This window comes from Ostrea edulis, chromosome 2 (genome assembly GCF_947568905.1).
Source record: "Ostrea edulis chromosome 2, xbOstEdul1.1, whole genome shotgun sequence".
In the NCBI taxonomy this organism is placed as follows: Eukaryota; Metazoa; Mollusca; class Bivalvia; order Ostreida; family Ostreidae; genus Ostrea; species Ostrea edulis.
Genome location: NC_079165.1, coordinates 97,489,390 through 97,509,760, shown reverse-complemented (window position 1 = coordinate 97,509,760; position 20,371 = coordinate 97,489,390). Strand labels below are relative to the sequence as shown.

The window sequence follows — 20,371 nt, the reverse complement described above, 5'->3', positions numbered from 1 at the left end:
AGAATATGTGTAGAAAAATTAGTTCAATTAGTAAACCACGAGGGTACAATATATAACAATTTACATTTATACGAAACTTATGGCAAGCCCTTTTACTGTTTATTCGAAAAATAAGATATCTCTTTAGATTAAAGAGATATCTCTTATTTTAAAGAGATTTCTCTTTAAAATGAGAGATATCTTGTAATCTTAAGAGATATTTCTCTAAATAAGAGATATCTCTTTTACTTAGAGAGATATCTCTTTCACTTAGAGAGATATCTCTTTCACATAGAGAGATATCTCTTTTACTTTTAGAGATATCTCTTACACTTAAAGAGATATCTCTTTCACTTTAAGAGATATCTCTTTCACTTAGAGAGATATCTCTTATACTTTAAGATATATCTCTTTCATTTAGAGAGATATCTCTTTCACTTAAATAGATATCTCTTTTACTCTGAGAGATATCTCTTTTACTTTAAGAGATATCTCCTTCACTTAAAGAGCTATCTCTCTAAGAATTCCTAGAGAGATATCTCTCAAAGTATAAGAGGTATCTCTTTAATCGTTGAAAAAGAGATATCTCTCAAAGAGAAAGAGATATCTCTTTCCAACATTTTTATTAGTTTGAATACCTAAGTACTTCTCCCTAAAACAGAAGCCCGCCAAAGAAAATCGCGAAACAGAAAATGGAACGGAGGATGGAACGGAACGGAAAATGTACTATGCAATATAATGTCATGAGGAGGTCAACATTTTGCAAAATCAAAAGGCTTATTTTGAACAAGGAATGCAGAAATTACAGAGAGAACAGGAAGTCATCCTCAGAATCCACCATTTCATAATTGATACCTCATACTAATGCATTATGTATTTTTACACGGTGTGTTTTGTGGATGAATGTACCAACAGGCGATTGCTTAATATTTTGCATAGTAAGTTTTAATAAAAATATTAAGCAAGCGCCTATTGGCACCATCTTTTTTCCCGGCTTTGTCATCCCCCCCCCCCCCCCCCCCCAAGATTTTGACAGTATGTTGTTTCACAAATGAAGAAAAAATAAATAAGGTAACATACTGAAAAATATTTGAATTATAATTTATTACTTTATTCTGGCTGGTATGGTAAGAAAAGATTTTATGAGCCCATCCAATGAATAAAAGGTACCCCCCCCTCCCCCCCGAAAACAACATTGTAAAAGATAAAATAATTCTTTGAACAATTTCCCCCAAACATTGCCTTTTTAAATTGAACGTGCTTTTAATCGAACTACATATGTTTAAGATAACTGAATTTGAATTTAGTTCTACACCTGGTACAATATACATTTATGTATCACATCAAATTTTAAAGCGAACGAGTCCGGTGAAGAAAAAAGTTTTGCCTTATTTGGGATGAATCTATGTGAAAGTTGGTACATTTACCGATATCCTGCGGATTAGTGTTGAAACTGAAGAGATACAGCAGGAAAGAAAGATTGAAACAAAACCAATGTTAACTAGGGTAAAGTTTACGACCAATAGTAAGAGGAATTAACAGATTTATTTCATAATATATGAAATAGTTAAAAAGCTAACACAGAATATTTATGCTTGAGTGGATGAATTAAAAGTCATCTCATTATTAATCCAAATGTTAAGCTATACAAGTATTTAGTTTAAAAATTAACTGCCAGAAGTCATCCCTATTTAGGAGTGCTGCGGTTACTAAGTCTCCTGTTAGTTAAAAAAATGATAAATCAGACAAAAGATGTTTAACTTGTTGACTAAATAAGATCATGAATTATTATTGTTTTATACATATCACACGCCTTGTTGTAAGTACACACATACACGGTATTATGTGTAAATACGTGTACATGTGCGTTAATGACGTTTTGCCACCCGGGGGGGGGGGGGGTATAAACCACGTGTGTTCTTTTCATTCTCTACCTATAGGTTAGGTGTCACTGCTCGCTAACACCTCTGTCTTTGCCGAAATTTCGAAATTCTTGTAAAATGCCTTGTAAATTCTTATACTAACGTTTAACTAAATTCGATTAATCAATTTATGATGCAAAATTTTAAGATAAAGTTGTTTTATCGCTTGTAAACAATTCCCAAATTGTTGATTTTAATCAAAATGAGTCATCCCCCCCCCCCCCCCCCCCGATTTGTACCGTTATCATATCTACATTAATCATTCTAATTCTTAAAATCCGTTCCGTTTTCCGTTCCGCGTTTTAGCAATACTCTGATGGCTGCAATCCGATGGGACGATTTTGCTTTTACCGCATGTGAAATGTATACAGGTAACAAAAAAACAAACAAACAAAAAAATACATTAAATTGATGAAATATGCAAGCTAGGCTAGATTTCGCCTCTCGGCAACTTGACAATGCTACCCCCAACAACCTCTTCAACCTTCCCCGCCATTTGTACACTAGAAGTATTTTGCTTGGTTAAAAAAATAGGGTTACATCATTTCAATGACAATGCAACAGGGAGAAGTCATTATGATCACCGGGGGAAAAATCTAAAGAGATATCTCTTTAGATTAAAGAGATATCTCTTTTTGAAAATTTAAAGAGATATCTCTCTAACTTAAAGAGATATCTCTTTTTACATCGATAGAGAGATATCTCTTTACGCTAGAGAGATATCTCTTTCTCTTTGAGAGATATCTCTCTAGCTTTGAGAGATATCTCTCAAAGAGAAAGATATCTCCCAAGCGTAAAGAGATATCTCATTTGCTTAAAGAGATATCTCTTTAAACAAAAGAGATATCTCTTTTGGTTAAAGAGATATCTCCCTAGCGTAAAAAGATATCTCTTTAACTTACAGAGATATATCTTTAACCAATAGAGATATCTCTCTTATTTAAAGAGATATCTTATTTTACGAATAAATAGTAAAAGGGCTTGCCATAGAAACTTCTTAAAACCATGAACTTTAAGTTACTATTCAAGCACGTAGAATCAGGGGGAGAGAAGAATGTAGGTTTGAAAATTATGAATAAAAACCATTTAGCTAAGTACATGTATGAATTCCCCCCCCCCCCCGTAGTAGATTGATATGTATGTATATATGCACCCTCATGTTAATAAATACCATTTGTTCAAAATCCGTGACCACAACTGACGTATCTTTATATTTCTTTTGTCGTGACCACGACTGACGTATCTTTATATTTCTCTTGTGCAAGTTGACGAGATTTAAGGATTATTTTCATATTTATGTTTTCAAATTAAGTTTTATTTATTTTACATTTTTGTATATTGATAAATATTTTTCCTACTTACGTGTGCATACCTGTAGGTAGTGTTCAACCTTAACGCCTGTCCATTGGTCCGAGACCGACAAATAATCGCGGGATGATCCATAGAAAACAGTCTGTCCGTTGTGCCAGTAAAACCATCTTATGTTTATGAATAACAAGACCTTCACCCGTAATTGACCAGGTTTAAAAGATAAATTTTGAAATGAATAACTAGAAATGACTTCCGGTTTCAGAAGAAAATCATGAACGAGTTGGGAGGTCTATACAAAATGCCCACCTTGTAGTTGATGATGTTTTAGATAAACAGTCTGATGTGATATTGATGTGTAGAAACTTTAGAGAAAGCAACTGAGGATGATGACTGTGATTATGACTCTAATCAATGTCTAATTTGATAGGTTTGAATATTCTTTTAAAAAGAATATTTGGTTTTTAAAATTCCAATATTTTGTTCACTGTATAAACAATTTCAAAAATTTGTGAATAGTTTTCCCACTGACTCTCCGTACATTATCTTATTTGTTTTCAGGCGCGTATGAATACATCGCGTTTTTGGATTTATTGATGTGTGCATGTGAATTCTCGTTCAAATTTATTTTGGTCCAATCAAAACAACTGTACTAAATAAAATTGGAATAAATCAAAATCTTAATTGTCAAAGCTTTTTAAAATATTTTTTAATTGTAAAAGTTAATACATGTTATCTTGAGTCACCAGACTGATTAATGGCCCTCTGGACCAGCAAGCTTAAATGCTAACCTGTGATGGGGAGCCACAAAGGGGGAAGCTGTTCCATATGAAAGGCGAAGATAACGATCAGTGATCAATCTCATAATTCCTATAAGCAATACAAAATAGAGAGTTGGGCAAACACGGACCCCTGGATATACCAGGGGTGGAAGTAAGTGCCTAGGAGGAGTAAGCATCCCCCGTCGATCGTTCACAGCTGCTGTGAGCCCTATATTTTGATCAGATAAACGGAGTTATCCGTATTCAAAATCAGTGTATCAAGAACGGCCTAATCATAGGTAGAAAACGCGTCAGACAGCATTTGACTAAATTGTTATACCGACCATAGAATTTGCGAAATGCAGACTTTAAACGAGACTGTTGAAACCCTTGCACCATCAGCTTACAGTTTGTCAGAAGCCTGCCTCGATTTAAAAACTGATCATACGCAGAACAAGCTCTTGCGTATCGAATCAGTTGAGAGATATAAACACCATATGCAGGTGATAATTGAACATTGCTACATAAATATAGGAAGTTGACGTTGGCACAGGTGTTCAAAGTTTTACGCAAAAGTAAATAAAAATAAGCAAGCATTCCTTTTTCGTGTAAAATCAGACTTTGGACCTTGATGTCGTGGTCTCTAACTCTCTATAGACTACATGTTGGCACTGTGTGCATCCTCATGTGGTGTACGTTCAATTTTGTTGAACCATGCATCTTTCCTTTGTTTGAATTACAACACCTGGCGCTATTTTAAGGTTATCCTACAGTAGTTTGACTTCTAGAGTGTTTCCTACAGGAAAAAAGTATGCAAGTATCCTTATACATGTTGTAGTGTACATACATGTATATAGTGTCCAGTGGCACAGTCTGTTCAACGGCAAAATGACTGTTCCAAACTTAATAGTCACAAGATGGCTGAGGTGAGCGTTTCATCCCATGGACCTCTTGGTGAACATGTTGTGACGGAAATCTGATAAGCGTACGTAGGCCGATAGTGAAAATATATACCAACCAATTTCCATAATATCGTTATCACTGCGATAACGAAGCTTAAAGGTCATTGGCAATAGTCTTAAAGGTCACTGGCAAGTCAACAGAATTTTGTATAAAAACTTTTACTGACAATATCAACAATACAACATATAATCGTGGTAAATATTGGAAGTAAAGCATAACACATTGCTGTTTTCATTATTTCCAAATAATATTGTACAAGAATATCAATCTTATAATTCAGATTACAAAAGAGAAAATGCACACAGTGCAGAACAAGAACAATTACATGTACATAAATTAGTATACAGTTGTTGATGAAAACGTTCTCAGACTGGGGTCGTAAAATCATTTAAAATTCTGAGCATGAATAGAAAAAAAGATCAACTGCTGTAAATTTCAGCACGTACGATGTCTACTAATACCAAGGAGCCATGTAAGCCAGCGCAATCTCCGACCATCATTTGTACAACTGTAAACAAGGAGCCATGTAAGCCAGCGCAATCTCCGACCATCATTTGTGCAACTGTAGCGTCTCTATATCATGTTCATATACTTCAGTGAAATTGATTCTAAAGTCGGAATGCCCATAACACGAACATTGAACCATTTTTCATTAGACATTTTACATATAACTGGTGCATTGTGATATGTGCATTAAATCTGGATGAAAGCTAGGACTACACTTTTACTGTTGATTAGGGACATCTAGAACACACACCAAAAAGAAAGTAATAAAAAGTGATAAGAAAATCTTTGTATTATTTTTATATTCAAAATGTACCATTACGCACGACTTACACGTACATCTATATTACGTTCACTTTGTTTACTTCTCTACACTGTAATTCAGTTTAAGAGAAGAAAGATATTGACATTGTCATATTTCATTCTTGACAAATTTAACTCTCGGACATCTTTGCATACTGGAAGCATTGCGCGCACCTTCTTTTCGCATGGTCGGAAAGAAAACAATAGTAAGTTTTGACATCGAGTTATAGGAGTTGAGACCTATCAGACTGAATTAATTATGCTAGATCATGTGTAAAACACTAAAAGGTAGTTAGATATGCACAGATTCAAGTATTGCTGGGGAAATAGCACGTGGTATGCAAGTAAGACAGTCACGTGATCAGCACTCAGCTGCGTGTAGAAAGACAGGCTGTGTTTTAAATATCTCTTTTTATGTTTTTTTCTCTCTCTTCATTTTACCGCAGTACTCATAGAATACCGTAGTACTTATCTTCGTCAAAATAAAAAAAAATTAAGCATATCTTGAAATTTGATAGAAAAGAAAATATACATTATCATATATTCTGTTTTTAGGCCGTTGTTTACTTTCTGTGTATTTCTGTCCGGTAATGTAGATTTAACGTTGTATGTGAGATTGTGCTGGCATATATGGTCTGGAATCGAATCGCGAAATTTTGTATATGTGGCTGAATTTTAGTTTTACAGTAGCATTCTGATCATCCTCGTACATTTAAGCAAGATTGTTAAAGTTCGTCGTTTTCTGCATTGTCGCCGACAAGTTCTCCTTCTGTCTCGTCTTTTCCATTTACATCCATCACCAATGTCGCTTTACCTCTGTTAATGACAAAGGCAATTTTGCTAATATTATTCCACCACACACACACACATAGAGAGAGAGTTAGAGAGAGAGAGAGAGAGAGAGAGAGAGAGAGAGTTGTGCTATGCTGTGGCTGATGTTACATAAATTGTCAAACCCTCACTAGAGTAAGCTTTTTTTTTGTAATACCTTCCAAAGTTTATTCCGTCCTCGATGGTTTCTGGTAATTTCTGATTTAGGGTCTCTGGTAAATATAGGCACATAAGACCAGCTGTAACCGAGGCAGCACCGAAAATCACTAGGGGCAAGGCCTCTCCGATAGAGCCTCCAATGGTCATACCCTGCGGTACAAACATTAAAGACATGACTTCGGTCCAGTAGGTGGATCATGTCACTCGGCAATATCTGGACAAAACTTTGAAGAGGAAAGTTTCACATGGCATATGTAAATAATGTCTCATATTTTGATAATAATTTTCATATACAATGTATTATAAAAACTGTTGCAATTGGTGACAAATCTCTCCTATTGTTACAATCCAAAAGTTAGGAATGCTGAGAAAATGTTGAAATGGGAACATTCTACCGGAGCGGGTATTACTCACATAATAAAAAATTCATATAAAGTAATTCCAAAATTTTACCAATATCGTGTATTATTGAGATTATTCAAGAATGGAATCCAAGTATCAACGAAGCATTAATTAAGCCCAATTCTAAATGTTTATTGTCCGTAATACCGGAAGAACGGAAACATTATGTATGTACATATATACAGGAAACTGTGAAAATGATTTTGTGCTAAATATTATTTCACAATTTGATAATCTGTACATTGTATTCAATTCATGTACATGTACTGTGAAAATATTTTACAAAATTTCTTAAGAAAAGTGTTTCAGAAAACAGTCGCTAGTAATCTAAATCAGCTGATATAATAAAGAATTCAACAGTTTTCATTATGCAATTTTCACGTTTTAAAAGTTGTAAAAGTTTTAAATAGTTTATTCTAATTCATGTCCATTACATTTAAAGAAACGTGAAATATATATTGCATCTATGTTTGAGTTGAACAGAAGTGACCGATTTCACAAAATATTATCTTAAAGTTTTATTGAGGATTGTGTGGGTTCTGTTTATAATAATATGAACTTTGGAGTTTTTATTGTGAATTTATTTGTATCAATCTGTAGATTTGATACAAGGAGACAGTTATTTTTCAAAGAAACAAAACAGGTTGAAATATTTTCCTTATGCAAATAAATTTCAAGACATCATATTTCATATAATCACTTTTATAGATTTTTTTGGTACAGAAATCCTTTCGTCAAATAACTAAATAAATGTCACTGCTTATATGTGACTCACGAGTTCGAACCACGCCAGGGTTTTGATGTCTTCCCGCTTACTAACTACCAAAACTTAAAAAATTTTGTAGATACAAAGTAAATATTGATTTTAAAAATACTATTGTTCACATCCTCCTTTTCCATTCATACTAGTTTTCTCTGATTTGAATTGCAGGCTTAATTTCACGGATGGATCTTTCTGCTCAACCGTTCACGGTAGCCTAGGGGTTAGGTCGTTTACTTCTCAAGCGGGAGACGCGGGTTCGATCCCGGCGCCGCATCAACCTAGAGTTTAACATAACTAGTGACTAATCCTTCGACAAACGCCATGCATCACAAATGCAAGTCACGGGGTTTTCGGATATGACCTTAAAAACGGAGGTCCCTATGGAGTGTCAAATTAAATAAACTCAAATAACCCGAATACATCTTTAATTATTTGAAGATATCATCAATTCATTTGATACGCGCAACAAGTCATTTTCAAATCTTCAAATAATTAAGTATCTTCGTTGTGAAAGATTCTGAAAGATTGATGCGCACAATAATTGAATTGTTGCTTTTTTTTCAAATAAATTAATGATGCGCGTTACAATTTAATTGAAGAGAGCAATGATTCAATTAATGCGCGTAATAATTGAATTAATCATTGCTCTCTTCAATTGAATTAATGATATCATTTATGTGCGCAACTATCCAAACTCCCCGTCGAGGCCTCATTACGTCACCTACGATAGTTTGTGAGCAAAAGAACTCTGGTGGAAGTTTGAGTAACTATCTAATTAGATATACATGTTTCTTCAATTCTATATAGTCACAATTGAAATATAATGATATCTTTCTGTGTTGGCTCTCTTTAATAGAATTAATGCGCGCGTTAATTTCTTGTATATCTTCAGTTGAACTAAACAGATCATCTAATTATTTATAACGTGCTCTAAATCAATTTTTGCAAGCAATATTTCCATCACATTGATGCGCGCATCGATTGAATTGATGAGAACAATAATTTATTTGATACGCGCATCAATTAAATTATTGCGCGTAATAGCGGATCAATTCAATTATTGCATGCAATAACTGAATTGATATCTTCAAATAACCAATGATATCGTCAATTATTTGAGTTTATGTTAATTTGGCGCCCCATAGGTTCCGTGTCACATTAGACGCTGGCACGATAAAGAACTGTTACTGTTATGACCCTGGGCGTTATGCATTGGTCAATATATGTGGTACTTTAGACAAAACTAGTAACGTGTATGACGTCATATATGAAAGAAAAATTCTTAAATGGGACGCAAAACAATATAGGCATAAGTAAGCGATAAACTTACAAGTGCAACAAAGTACGGTGCTATCATGCTTCCTATTCTGGCAAAACAAGAACCGCCTCCCAGGGCAATGTTTCTGATGACGGTAGGGAATAACTCCACAGTAAATATGTAGACACACACAAAAGCGGCAGAGGAGGCCATCTTGCCTATCGCCGCCAATGTAATTGTCAATGGTCTTAAAGCTGAAATAAATGTTATATACATGCAATATAAATTTTGAAAATTAAAACCACAAGGAAATAAATCAGATCTAGAGGCGAAGCTTTGAAACTGACAGCAACTGCTTCTCCGAAACACCACAATCTATAAAGACAAAACAGTATGATTACAAGTACGGTGTACAAGTGGTGATCAAAAAGTCCACGAACTAATTCATTTATTCCTTAACAAAAAAATTACATTTCTCAGAGAAAGACCCTATAGAGTAAATATTCTTTTGCTATCGTTTGAAACATGCTCTAAACGCTTGATAGTCCGTCACGTGATACGTCTTGCAAAGTTATGTTCACAATCAACACTAAATCCCCCCTGGGCTTGAATCTCTCTCCACTAAGATCCAAATCTGAACTGTATCGTGCGTGGTTTAGCAAGTATATGCCCTTCGTTGCATTTGCGTTCATTGCTATCTGACTATGAACCTGACTCACAGAAAACAATAACCATGACTCTTTACTTGCGTCTTCAAGGCTGGCAGTGACAACTGTTTCCAAATTAAACTTAGTTGTTTACTTTCTGGTTTATTAAAAACAAACCTTTTTTTTTTTTTTTTTTATAAAAAAACAAAACAAAAGAGAAACCCCCCAAAACCTTGTTACATCACATATACCCACCCTGTTCATGAAATATCGCCATCTTTTGCGCATATACAGGAACCATGTGTTTTGATATTATTCCACGTACGGTTTGACAAAATTCTGTCAAGCATTCAGCCTTCGCTCTCATTTGTTCTGGAAGGAGACGTCGGAGCACCCATGTAACACAAAACCGTTGCATTTCGGGTGATACGGTCAGAATATCCTCTTGGTGACCCTTCATTGACGTCACCCTGTAATCAAAGTCTGTCGTCTTTGTTTCTCCTCTTTAACTGAGACGTTTCATGCATTTCCTTATCGTACTTAATGAAAGGCGATTTTCTCCGTATTCTTAAACATGTATATCGTTGTAAAGCTCATCTTAATTTCAAAGTAGTATATGGCTCCTATATGAAACTACTGTGCAACGCGTCACCTATACCATTACGTCATATTAGTCTCGTGACGCCATGGAATTCGATGCGTTACGATTCTCCTCATTACATAGAAAGTTACAGATTGTGTCTGATAAGTTTCATTATTATTCAGGCGTTCAAATTATATTTAACATATTGATAGCTAGTGGACTTTTTGATCACGCTTTTCGTCATTGATAGTCACTCACTTTCTCTGGCGAAGCTCACTGTAAAAATGGTACAGAGACAGGCCACTCCCCCTACCATCATACAAAGCAAATGAAGCTTTTTCCGCCCAATCCTGTCAATTAGCGCAATAGTGGTTAAAATGCCTGGAAATTCCACAATCCCCATCAAGAAAAAGTTCAGGTAAAAGTCACCGATGTTTCCCGCATTAAAAGTCACTCCGTAGTACATCAAACAAACCGCCATCCTTTAGAAAACAAATTCAGACAGTAATGAGATTAATGGTAAGAAAGTTCTCTCCCTCATCCAACTCTATCAAATTTTAAATTAGAGAATTGTAACATAGTAATTGTTCCTACATGAATATAATATGGACAGAAAATAATAATCTATGACTTTGTGTAGTCAAATTTATCAAACTTCGTTGCTCTATATCCAGATAGACAATAGTCGGATTATGTAGCCATTTGCCAGTAGAAACACAAAATGACTGATTTCATTTGCCAGTTAAAACACGAAATGACTGATTTCATTTACCAGTTGAAACACATAATGACTGATTTCATTTACCAATTGAAACACAAAATGACTGATTTCATTTACCAGTTGAAACACAAAATGACCGATTTCATTTGCCAGTAAAAACACAAAAATGACTGATTTCATTTACCAGTTGAAAAAACCACAAAATGACTGATTTCATTACCAGCTGAAAAGAACACAAAATGACTGATTTCATTTACCAGTTGAAACACAAAATGATGGCTCTAATACACATCGTCTTGCTTTTCAAAAGGTCCTTAAAACTCCCGGTCTTCTCCTTCTTTATGGTGAGATTCCTGACAACATCCGGCGACACCTTGGTTCCATTCACCTTGGCTATCTTTTGCAGGATGACATTAGCCTCTTCGTTACGACCTTGAGAAATCAGCCATCTTGGGGATTCGGGGACAAGCCTTGCATGAGACACCAAGCATGATAAAAGAAACTTGTGGTCAACATTTGCTTGCATAAAGTAGTTTTAGTTGTGAAACAACATTAAAGAGAAAATACTTTATTGTGGTTTGTAACTTATCTAATTATGTAGGAGTATCTGGAAAAACTGCAGACTGTATGATAAATTATATACATGCATGTTCTAACAGCTGTACGTGAAACAAAAGCTCTTTACGATAATCAAAGTACAGAATGTATTCTTGGGAGGAAAACTTTTTCAAACATTCAAAGAAAATAAGAAGAATTTCTATATATCGATATAATTCCACTGGTTTTTTATTAACTCATCTGAACTGAAAGCTGAGAACTCTCGTACATAGTAACAACGTGTTTACATGCGGGAATGGGACAAATATTTATCACTACATACGTGAATGTTAAGTTTCTCATGCTTATTCTTATCATATCACGTTGTTTCTTTGCTCGTACGTATCATATCTAGGATTTTACCTGCAAATATGACAATTTTTTAATTCAACATTAGTAAAACATTTCTTTCGATAGTATTTTGTATTCTCTACATTTACATATTTAAACAGAAGCCGCTTTTAATACATTTTATCGTCTTCCTCACTGACTGTAGGTCCATTCTGTCCTATATAAGCATTCAAAGTTCCACTAAATGCACCTCCTACACAGAAGTGCTCTCATCTCGAAATATTGGCGTGTTTCAATCAACCTTGGTACAAATCATTTTGAATGAAGGGGATTTAAGTTTCTTCAAATGAAGGGTCATGCCCCTTCAAAGGGGAAATAATCACAAAAATGCAAAAATAGGGTGGGGTCATTTAAAATTTGTCTTCCTTTTCTTTTCCGACTTCCTATGATACTGCAGTAAATCCTAACTGTTCAGAAGACCCTAATTACAGACAGCAATGTGTTTTGATACATACATGGCCAGCCACTCAATTGGATCTTAAGGTCACACATTCCTGACAACCCATCTCGCATCAGTGCACCAGACGGATTCACGGTATACTGTCTTACCTGTTCATTTCAAACAACGCCAGATAGTTCTACTTTATACTAAATTTACAAGAATTCATTCTTCACGACTTGGAAGCGATCACGAACAGAGCGGAAATTGGATACACACATGACATTCCTTAAATACAGTATCGTTAGCGGCGTTGTGCCACTAACAGTTGCTACATACCACCACAATGGAAGGACAACGAGACAGGATGTCGCTAGAACGATGCAGGATATCTGCCAATCACGCGAAAAGTAATAGACTATTGTTTGGTAAACAAGACCAATGGAGAAAAACATATGCTGAATGGTCCCAGTGTATTTCCTCTTGGACGGTCCCACCAACTCCTGTCCTTAAATGTCAAACGGAAAAAAATTACAGCTATTGCAGCTTTCAAAGTTGAAATTTGTGTTTGTAACATGATTAAGTACTAGTATTTTTGTAACTTTCTTACCGAGCACATTGGCGCAGAGGAAAGAACCGTGATTTGTGCCTCCAATGATGAATTCTAAGACAGTAAAACTGATTATTTCTGGGGCCCAGGACACGGCAAATGCAGCTGCGATAAGTAAGAGTCCCCCTACATACATAGTTGTCTTTCTTCCCATCCTTAAAACAAAGATAAACGAAATGACGACCATCTAATGCGGGATATTACAATTTCCAGTATAAATTAAAATGTACAGCGTCAAATATTTCGCCTGGCTTCAAATAATCCGTCTGGGGTTTGCCGACACAAAATAGTCAATTTGAAATTGAAACTTTGCACTTACTTATCCGATGACCAACCAAAGAGGATATCACCGACCAGAACTCCAAGGTAGAAAATCATCCTGGAATGCGACACCAATATGGCATCGTCACACACGAGGTTGTGCTGCAAAGCGTTAGTCATTTGTTACCATGGTTATCAACCGTTCGATGTAAATGTAAACAACTGTTTAAGAATTATCATATTTGATTATTTTGCGTGGGATGTACAGATGGAGCACCAAATTAACATACACTCAAATATTTGAAGATATCTTGAATTACTTGAGGATATCATCAATTCAATTATTCCGCACAGTAACTGAATTGATCAGCGCATCAAATCAATTATTGCTATCATTAATGGAATTGATGAGTAAATCATTTTAGTTATTACACGCATTAATTGAATTAATGATAATCAAGTCAATCAAAATCAATTATAATTAATATAATTGATACGCACATCAATGTGGTAGAATTATTGCTCACAAAATTTAATTTGGAGCTCGGTATAAATGATTTGATGATCTCTTTAATTCAATTGAAGATGTCTTTAATTATCAACAACGATTTTGAATAAGGAATTAGTGTGCGCATCAATTCTGTTAAAGCGACCACTAATTCATTTTACAGAGATCATTATTTCAATTGGGGATATGTTGAATTCAAGATACCTCTTGTCAAATACTTGCTCTCTCTAAATGAATTTATTGCGTGCATCAATATTGAAGAGGGCAATGATTAAATTATCGTGCGCAATGATTGGATTGGTGTGCGCATTAATTGAATTGTTGATATCATCAATTCGTTTAAAGAGAGCAACAATTTAACTATAACGCGTACATCTATTCAGCAGGATGATTAATGCTATAAACAATTCATTTAATGCGCACAATACTTTTAGATTTGAAGAGATCTTTAATTATTTGAAGAGATCTTTAATTGAACTGTTGCACGGGTTAAAGGAATTTATGAAATCTTGAAATGATAAAAGATATCTTCAATGTATTTGAGTTTATATTAATTTGGCGCCCCATTTGTAAATGCAAAACATTTCTATATGTATACCTCCAGCAAATTGAAAAAGGGGTATAGTAGTATTAGTTCCATAAACAATCAGAATTATCAAGAGCCAAATTTGAATATCATTCTTTATGAAAAATACCTCAGATGTATACGTTTCTTTAAAGACTGATCTTTCATAGACCCATGCGGAACATGTCTGAAGTGTTGCATTCACACCAATGGTAAAATTTTCTTCCCTAATTGTTCCGTTATACATAATAGCTGTTTGATTGGCCGCGTATGAATAAAAGCTGCATTTCTGATAAGTTCCAATGGAATCTCTTGGAATGGATATATCCACCGCGCGCTGGTGATCGAGGCTCTGGATATCGTATGTATCGCCAGGATAGTCCGCTATTTTGCATCTGGAATAATTGATATGTATATATAGAAGAAATAAATTTAATTTTTTTTAAAAAAATACATTAGGGTATGAACTCAATCTAAATGCGATATATATATATATATATATATATATATATATATATATATATATATTAGTAGCAACAGAGTGATAAACAATGATATCTTCAATTTTTCGTGTATATTTTTAATGAAAAGGCGGTGCTTTTGTGTTATCTCGCCAAATTCGTTGACATCTTGATCTGTCCAATGATGAAACTCATGTTATATTGTGTATATACCGATGATAATCAAAGAAAAACAATCGACGCAGTTTTAGCATCGAATGAGTCGATGCATCTTGGTCGTAAACAAAATCTAATTACCCTACTTATGGAAGAAATAGTTACGACAGCCTGGTCAACATTCCGTCTTTTAATGAATTTCTATGAAAAAATTTGATAATTGACTTTGATTTTAATATGCTCTTTGTGTCTTTTTTAATATATAAATGTTGTATAAATAATATTTATTCTAGAATACACTTTCTACATCGTTGAGGGTTCGGTAAAAAAAAATAATTCCTTCAGTTAGAATGATATCTGACTAATCATGACAGACGCTATTTCGCTAGTAAAATTGTCCTATCATACCCATGCAAGTCAAATTCCACAAACTTATATCCAGGAGCGTCACATCACCGCGGTAATCGATGGACAAGAAATTCGTATATTTAGATGACCAGGTGACATTATCTCTCTGCGCTGAGTTAAACAATAAAAACACAAGGCGAGTTTCTACTTGGAATCCTGTCATTCGAGTATATTAAAGTAAGCTAATTTAGAAAATTCATTGACCGAGATTCGCTATTCAGTGGTGAACTATCTTGACATTCCTACCAACACTTGATCATATTGTGAAAGGCGGATTGAACCAGACAGACAATCCATACATGTTTGTATACAATTATTCTCCACGAGTGGAGTTTCAAAGATATTGGTGCAATTTCATAACATGTGAAACCTTGCCCTTCTATTCAGACGAAATTGGGTACATTTTAAGACATATACTGTTATCGTAATTGATAAAAAAAAATATCACCAAGATAAAGAATATATAGCTACACATACGTAAATCAGGTAGAACGTGACTTAATTACCAACTTATTGTACAAAGGACGATGACTTCTTGAATTTTTGTACATGTAATTTACAATGACATTAGGTTTACGAACTGAACATTTATTATATAAAGCAAGAAAGTCATTGGGTTTTTTATTATATCATTTGTAATAATAAGATACTTATCAAAATGTTACTTAAGATGCTATTGTTTAATGTTAAATATAGAATTATCACAACATCTGAAACTTGTTGTAATTGTAAAGTATAATCGGCGTGTGGGTCTAGTATTGTGCATAATGAATGCTACATGTAAACCTGTACTTGGTACATAAATTATGTGAATTTTTGTGTTCCTTGATTTGTACATGTAAATATATGAGCATCTCCGAATGACACGAATACCCCAAGCGAGAGACAAGTTGAAGGGGATACCTTCTGTTGGTTTTTGTTTGAAGTATGCTTTTATTATAATCACCTACTAATATTTTACGCACCTTCAATTCAGAATATGTTCCCATCCCTTACATATCAAAATTCAGAACGATGCTACATGCCTGTTATGAATCCTAATTTCTTTAAAATTAATTTCATTACATGTTAACCAAGATGTGCCCGAATAACATGAATGTCCCTGTCGAGAGAATTTAAATTCAAATACAATGTGCAACTTGCTTTTCAATCTAGTTAGGTCCGGTTTTTTAGGCCGTTTATCTGTGTTCTACGAACTCCGCGAACAACATCGCGATGTTATCGCGGCACCTATTTATTAATTAAAGCTTACCTATACTATATGATGGTTTATTTGATGCGTTTGATTTGAATTTGTCTTTCTTGGACGATTTCCCTTTACCATTGTTCAAAAATGGAAATAAATACCAAATATGGAGACAAGTTAGGGTCAGATAATTTTCAGCTGTTTGATACCTATATTTTACGTACTTGAAAGTATCTAAGAAATACATGTACAGAAAAACATATATTATAAAATGTCTTTATTTGGTTTGTTAAACGGGATATGAAGGATGCAAACAAAAATTGTGGTAAACGATCTGCATTTATTCCGTTTACGAAACAAAAAAGGCATTTCATCAGTTGAATACATGTATTTTTATCGTTTAATTGCCCTTGAAAATCATTATGTTACAGTGTTTGATTTGAAATTATAAAATAAAGTTATTCATCATCAGTTTTTGACATACGCCTTTGTTGATGACTGACAACAAAACTTTCATTCTAAAATAGATTCCCTTCTCTTACACATCAAAATTATCCTCATAAATCGTGTTTCAATGAGCTCGTTATCAACTGTCATTTGTCGTATCAATAAAAATTGTAATACTCTTGACCGAGACAACAGTACAAATGACAGGCATATGCTGTTATATTTAAAAAAAAAATGACTTTCTACATGTCCAAATTCTAGTGAGTAGTGTTATTGCAATGTCTTGCATTTCTCTTATATCATGTAGAGTTGCACTTCGTGTATTTTAGGTACATTTGTTAATGACAAAATGTATGAAATTTTTTAAAGCTGTATACCTAGATTCATTGTTCAAAGTGTTTTGGTTGTTGTTGTTTTTTTAACTTGGGAGAGTCTGCATTTTGATATTCATTTTCAACATTATGAAGCCTTGCTTATTCCTGTGCGAATTTGACCATTTGTGTGTGTTTTCACGAATGCAACTAGCAATTTATTCTTGTAAAAGACTCTTAAAACTGTTCAGACGTTACTAGACTCAGAGAAACTGTGGCCGATCATGATGCAAGTTTTACAAGTTCTAATATTAGTGTTTTAGAGCTGATGTAAGGGGGCGGGGTAAAGTCCGTAATTTGTACTTTTAGCGTAGTAAATTACATGTCTAATTTGATTACTTAACCTGCCGTAACATTATGACTTCATACTTGTATTTTTTGTAGCCTTTTACCACACATACGTATATATACACTAACGTACACCCCATTGAACAGCTGCCTTCATCTTATTATCGTCAATACCTCTCGTAAATGGGTAAATACATGAAGGATCCGCGCCTTTACGTGTAATGTTTGTGGTTTATAATCCGTGTTACAGAAACGTGAAAGACAGCAAGCGTATAATGCATCTATATGACTATACATGATTCTTAGGAACAGCATTAATCAATTTCCAGTTTTACACAATTCAAACTAAAAGAAACCACACGACTTCCATCGACAGTTGCAATCATGTCCAAGACAAATTATTTTTATTTCAGTAACAGCAGCCACTTAAATTTCCACTTGTGACCCTAAAAGCAACCCTAGGCGAGTTGTACACCATTCTAATTTATGGTGCAAATAAAAAAGCTTTCTCAATATCAGGTCGGGAATTAATCTGGATGGACAGCCAGGACCAACACTACCCCACTCCCCATCCCCATTTTCAGTGACATTATGAAATGAAAGTAAAAGAATTATGAGATAGAGCCAGCATAATCTGGTACCAATCGAGATTTTTCCAAAGAGGGAGGGAGTGCTACCTTGAATAATATTTTCTATATGGAATGCCGTCACTACCTTAAATATCACGTGTGGCATATTTAACATAAAGGTTACGTTGATACCAATCTATTTTCACTACTACTGTAATAAAAATATATACATGTAGTATTTCGATATCTAACAAGGACTGGTGGCATGCCATAATTTTTCGACACACAGCATAATTAAATGAACAATATTGATTCGCCATTGGGTATGAGATTACGAATATTCTGATATATATTACTTTCAACAATAAAATGTTTGAGGTCGATTCTTATCTTATTTACACCACTCTTCAACGTGCTGACACGTTTACAATATTTTTATGATTTGGATTATGAGCAAACCGAAGCTGCTTTGAATATCTATTTAACCTTTACACTTTCTTGAATGAAATATATTTAAAACATTTGAATTATGCCGAATTTCCATTTCTATACTCTCTTGTGTGCACATCTTTCTATGATAGTTATATCAGATTGAGTATAAAGTATATTTTACCTATGATTAGGCGTTTCCATGACAAATACCAAATGCATCATAAATAGACCACAAGCAAAGGACGGAAGGCACAGCAAGAAATACACAAGCTTTTGGTATTTTCCAAATTCCCCAACATCTTGAAGAATATCATCGAACTTCATATTTAATGTTTGGCAAAAACTTACGCGTCACAAACGAAGATGACACTGTTTTGTTTAAAAATTGGGTCACATGACTTCGAATGAATGAATACGAATATGTAGTTGTATCCTCTGTGGGGCTAACACAGCTGTGCACAGTTTAACAAAATTTTATAATTTCAACAGTTTTTCATTATAATGGTATTTGTTATTTTATCAAGAAAATATGTGCTATATTGCATACTTTCATGTAAATCATAATCTAGACAAAAAATAAAAGTGGATGATTTATAGTCAAATTGATTTACATATTCGCAATTTGTATGTGACAAAATGTCCAAACGGTGTTTATTTATTCGGTGTGTTTCAGATCTATTATGAGAAATATCGTTGTTTAGTAGTACTAGTAATTTATGCTGGAGCATAATGTGCGTGCTGGAGCACGAATCATTCTCTTATTTGTTGTTAACAATTGTAGTTGATTATCCCTATATTACAACGTAAAACAGTCGCAGTAGAGAGTGTACGTCCGTCCTGATTTAGCGTTTTTGTTACTTATTCTCAACGTTGAATGTTATATATACAAAATGTATATATATATATATATATATATATATATATATATATATATATAAAATTTCTCTTTATTTCGAAGTAAAATAATTAAAAAAAAAACTCTAAACACTTTGTAGAAATATTTCGACCGTATTACCAGTCTTCTTCAGTCGAGTTTTTTTCTGAGTTACCAAAATATAAAAACCAATCATATCAATATGGGAATACCTTTGCCCCGATGTTGGAAAAATCAAATGTTATATTCATCTCAAAGACACGTGGAGGTGAGTCTAAATATAAGTAGCACTGTATTTTTCTAGTTTGTTGAATCTCGGCCAACCAGAAAACTGGGAATTATTCAATCCTATAACTGTATAGACGTCTTTTCTGGGAAGTACAGTGTTGTGCTACTGGCCTTGAGTGTTAGAGAATTAACCTTTCTGTACCGAGTCCGTAGTTTCAGGTTCTTTAGTTGGCAGAAAAAGGGAAATTAGAAATAAAAGTCACAAAGTCGAGGTCACGTGAAAAACAGGACATTCATATCTCTATGAATTAGCCTCTTCCAGCAGTTTTCCTGACACAGCTTTAAAAGGTCGGGCGATGGAATTTTATGACTTATATGAGGGAAGCGTGGAGTTCAATATTCACTCATCCTCTCTATTTTATAGGACTTATGGGTTTGAGTTACCTTCACGTGGGAATCTGGATGCAGTTCTTCAACTTTGATACCAAATCATATCCCACCGATTGCTAAAGTAGTGCATGAGAGTAAAGGAGCCTCTCTGATCAAGATGGTGTTAAATATGGCCGGGGTGTCGAA

The 20,371-nt window shown here is 34.3% G+C and overlaps 1 protein-coding gene across 2 annotated transcripts; it reads right to left on the bottom strand.

Moving 5' to 3' along the window:
• Window positions 1–5,075: 5,075 nt before the first annotated feature.
• On the bottom strand, window positions 5,076–19,259 carry LOC130046273 (organic cation transporter protein-like). 2 transcript variants are annotated; one of them, XM_048918443.2, is made up of 10 exons: window positions 18,875–19,259; window positions 14,506–14,770; window positions 13,361–13,464; window positions 13,042–13,196; window positions 12,771–12,939; window positions 11,362–11,574; window positions 10,642–10,865; window positions 9,226–9,407; window positions 6,729–6,880; window positions 5,076–6,556 (listed from the first exon to the last, which is right to left on the bottom strand). In XM_048918443.2, exons 1-10 carry the CDS (start codon window positions 19,015–19,017, stop codon window positions 6,466–6,468), a joined length of 1,698 nt encoding a protein of 565 aa, XP_048774400.2. In that variant the 5' UTR covers window positions 19,018–19,259; the 3' UTR covers window positions 5,076–6,465. The 2 variants fall into 2 exon arrangements, with proteins under 2 accessions (XP_048774400.2, XP_056011662.1); XM_056155687.1 differs by lacking the exon at window positions 5,076–6,556 and having other exon boundaries at window positions 6,738–6,954; window positions 18,875–19,171.
• Between the last annotated feature and the right edge of the window lie 1,112 nt (window positions 19,260–20,371).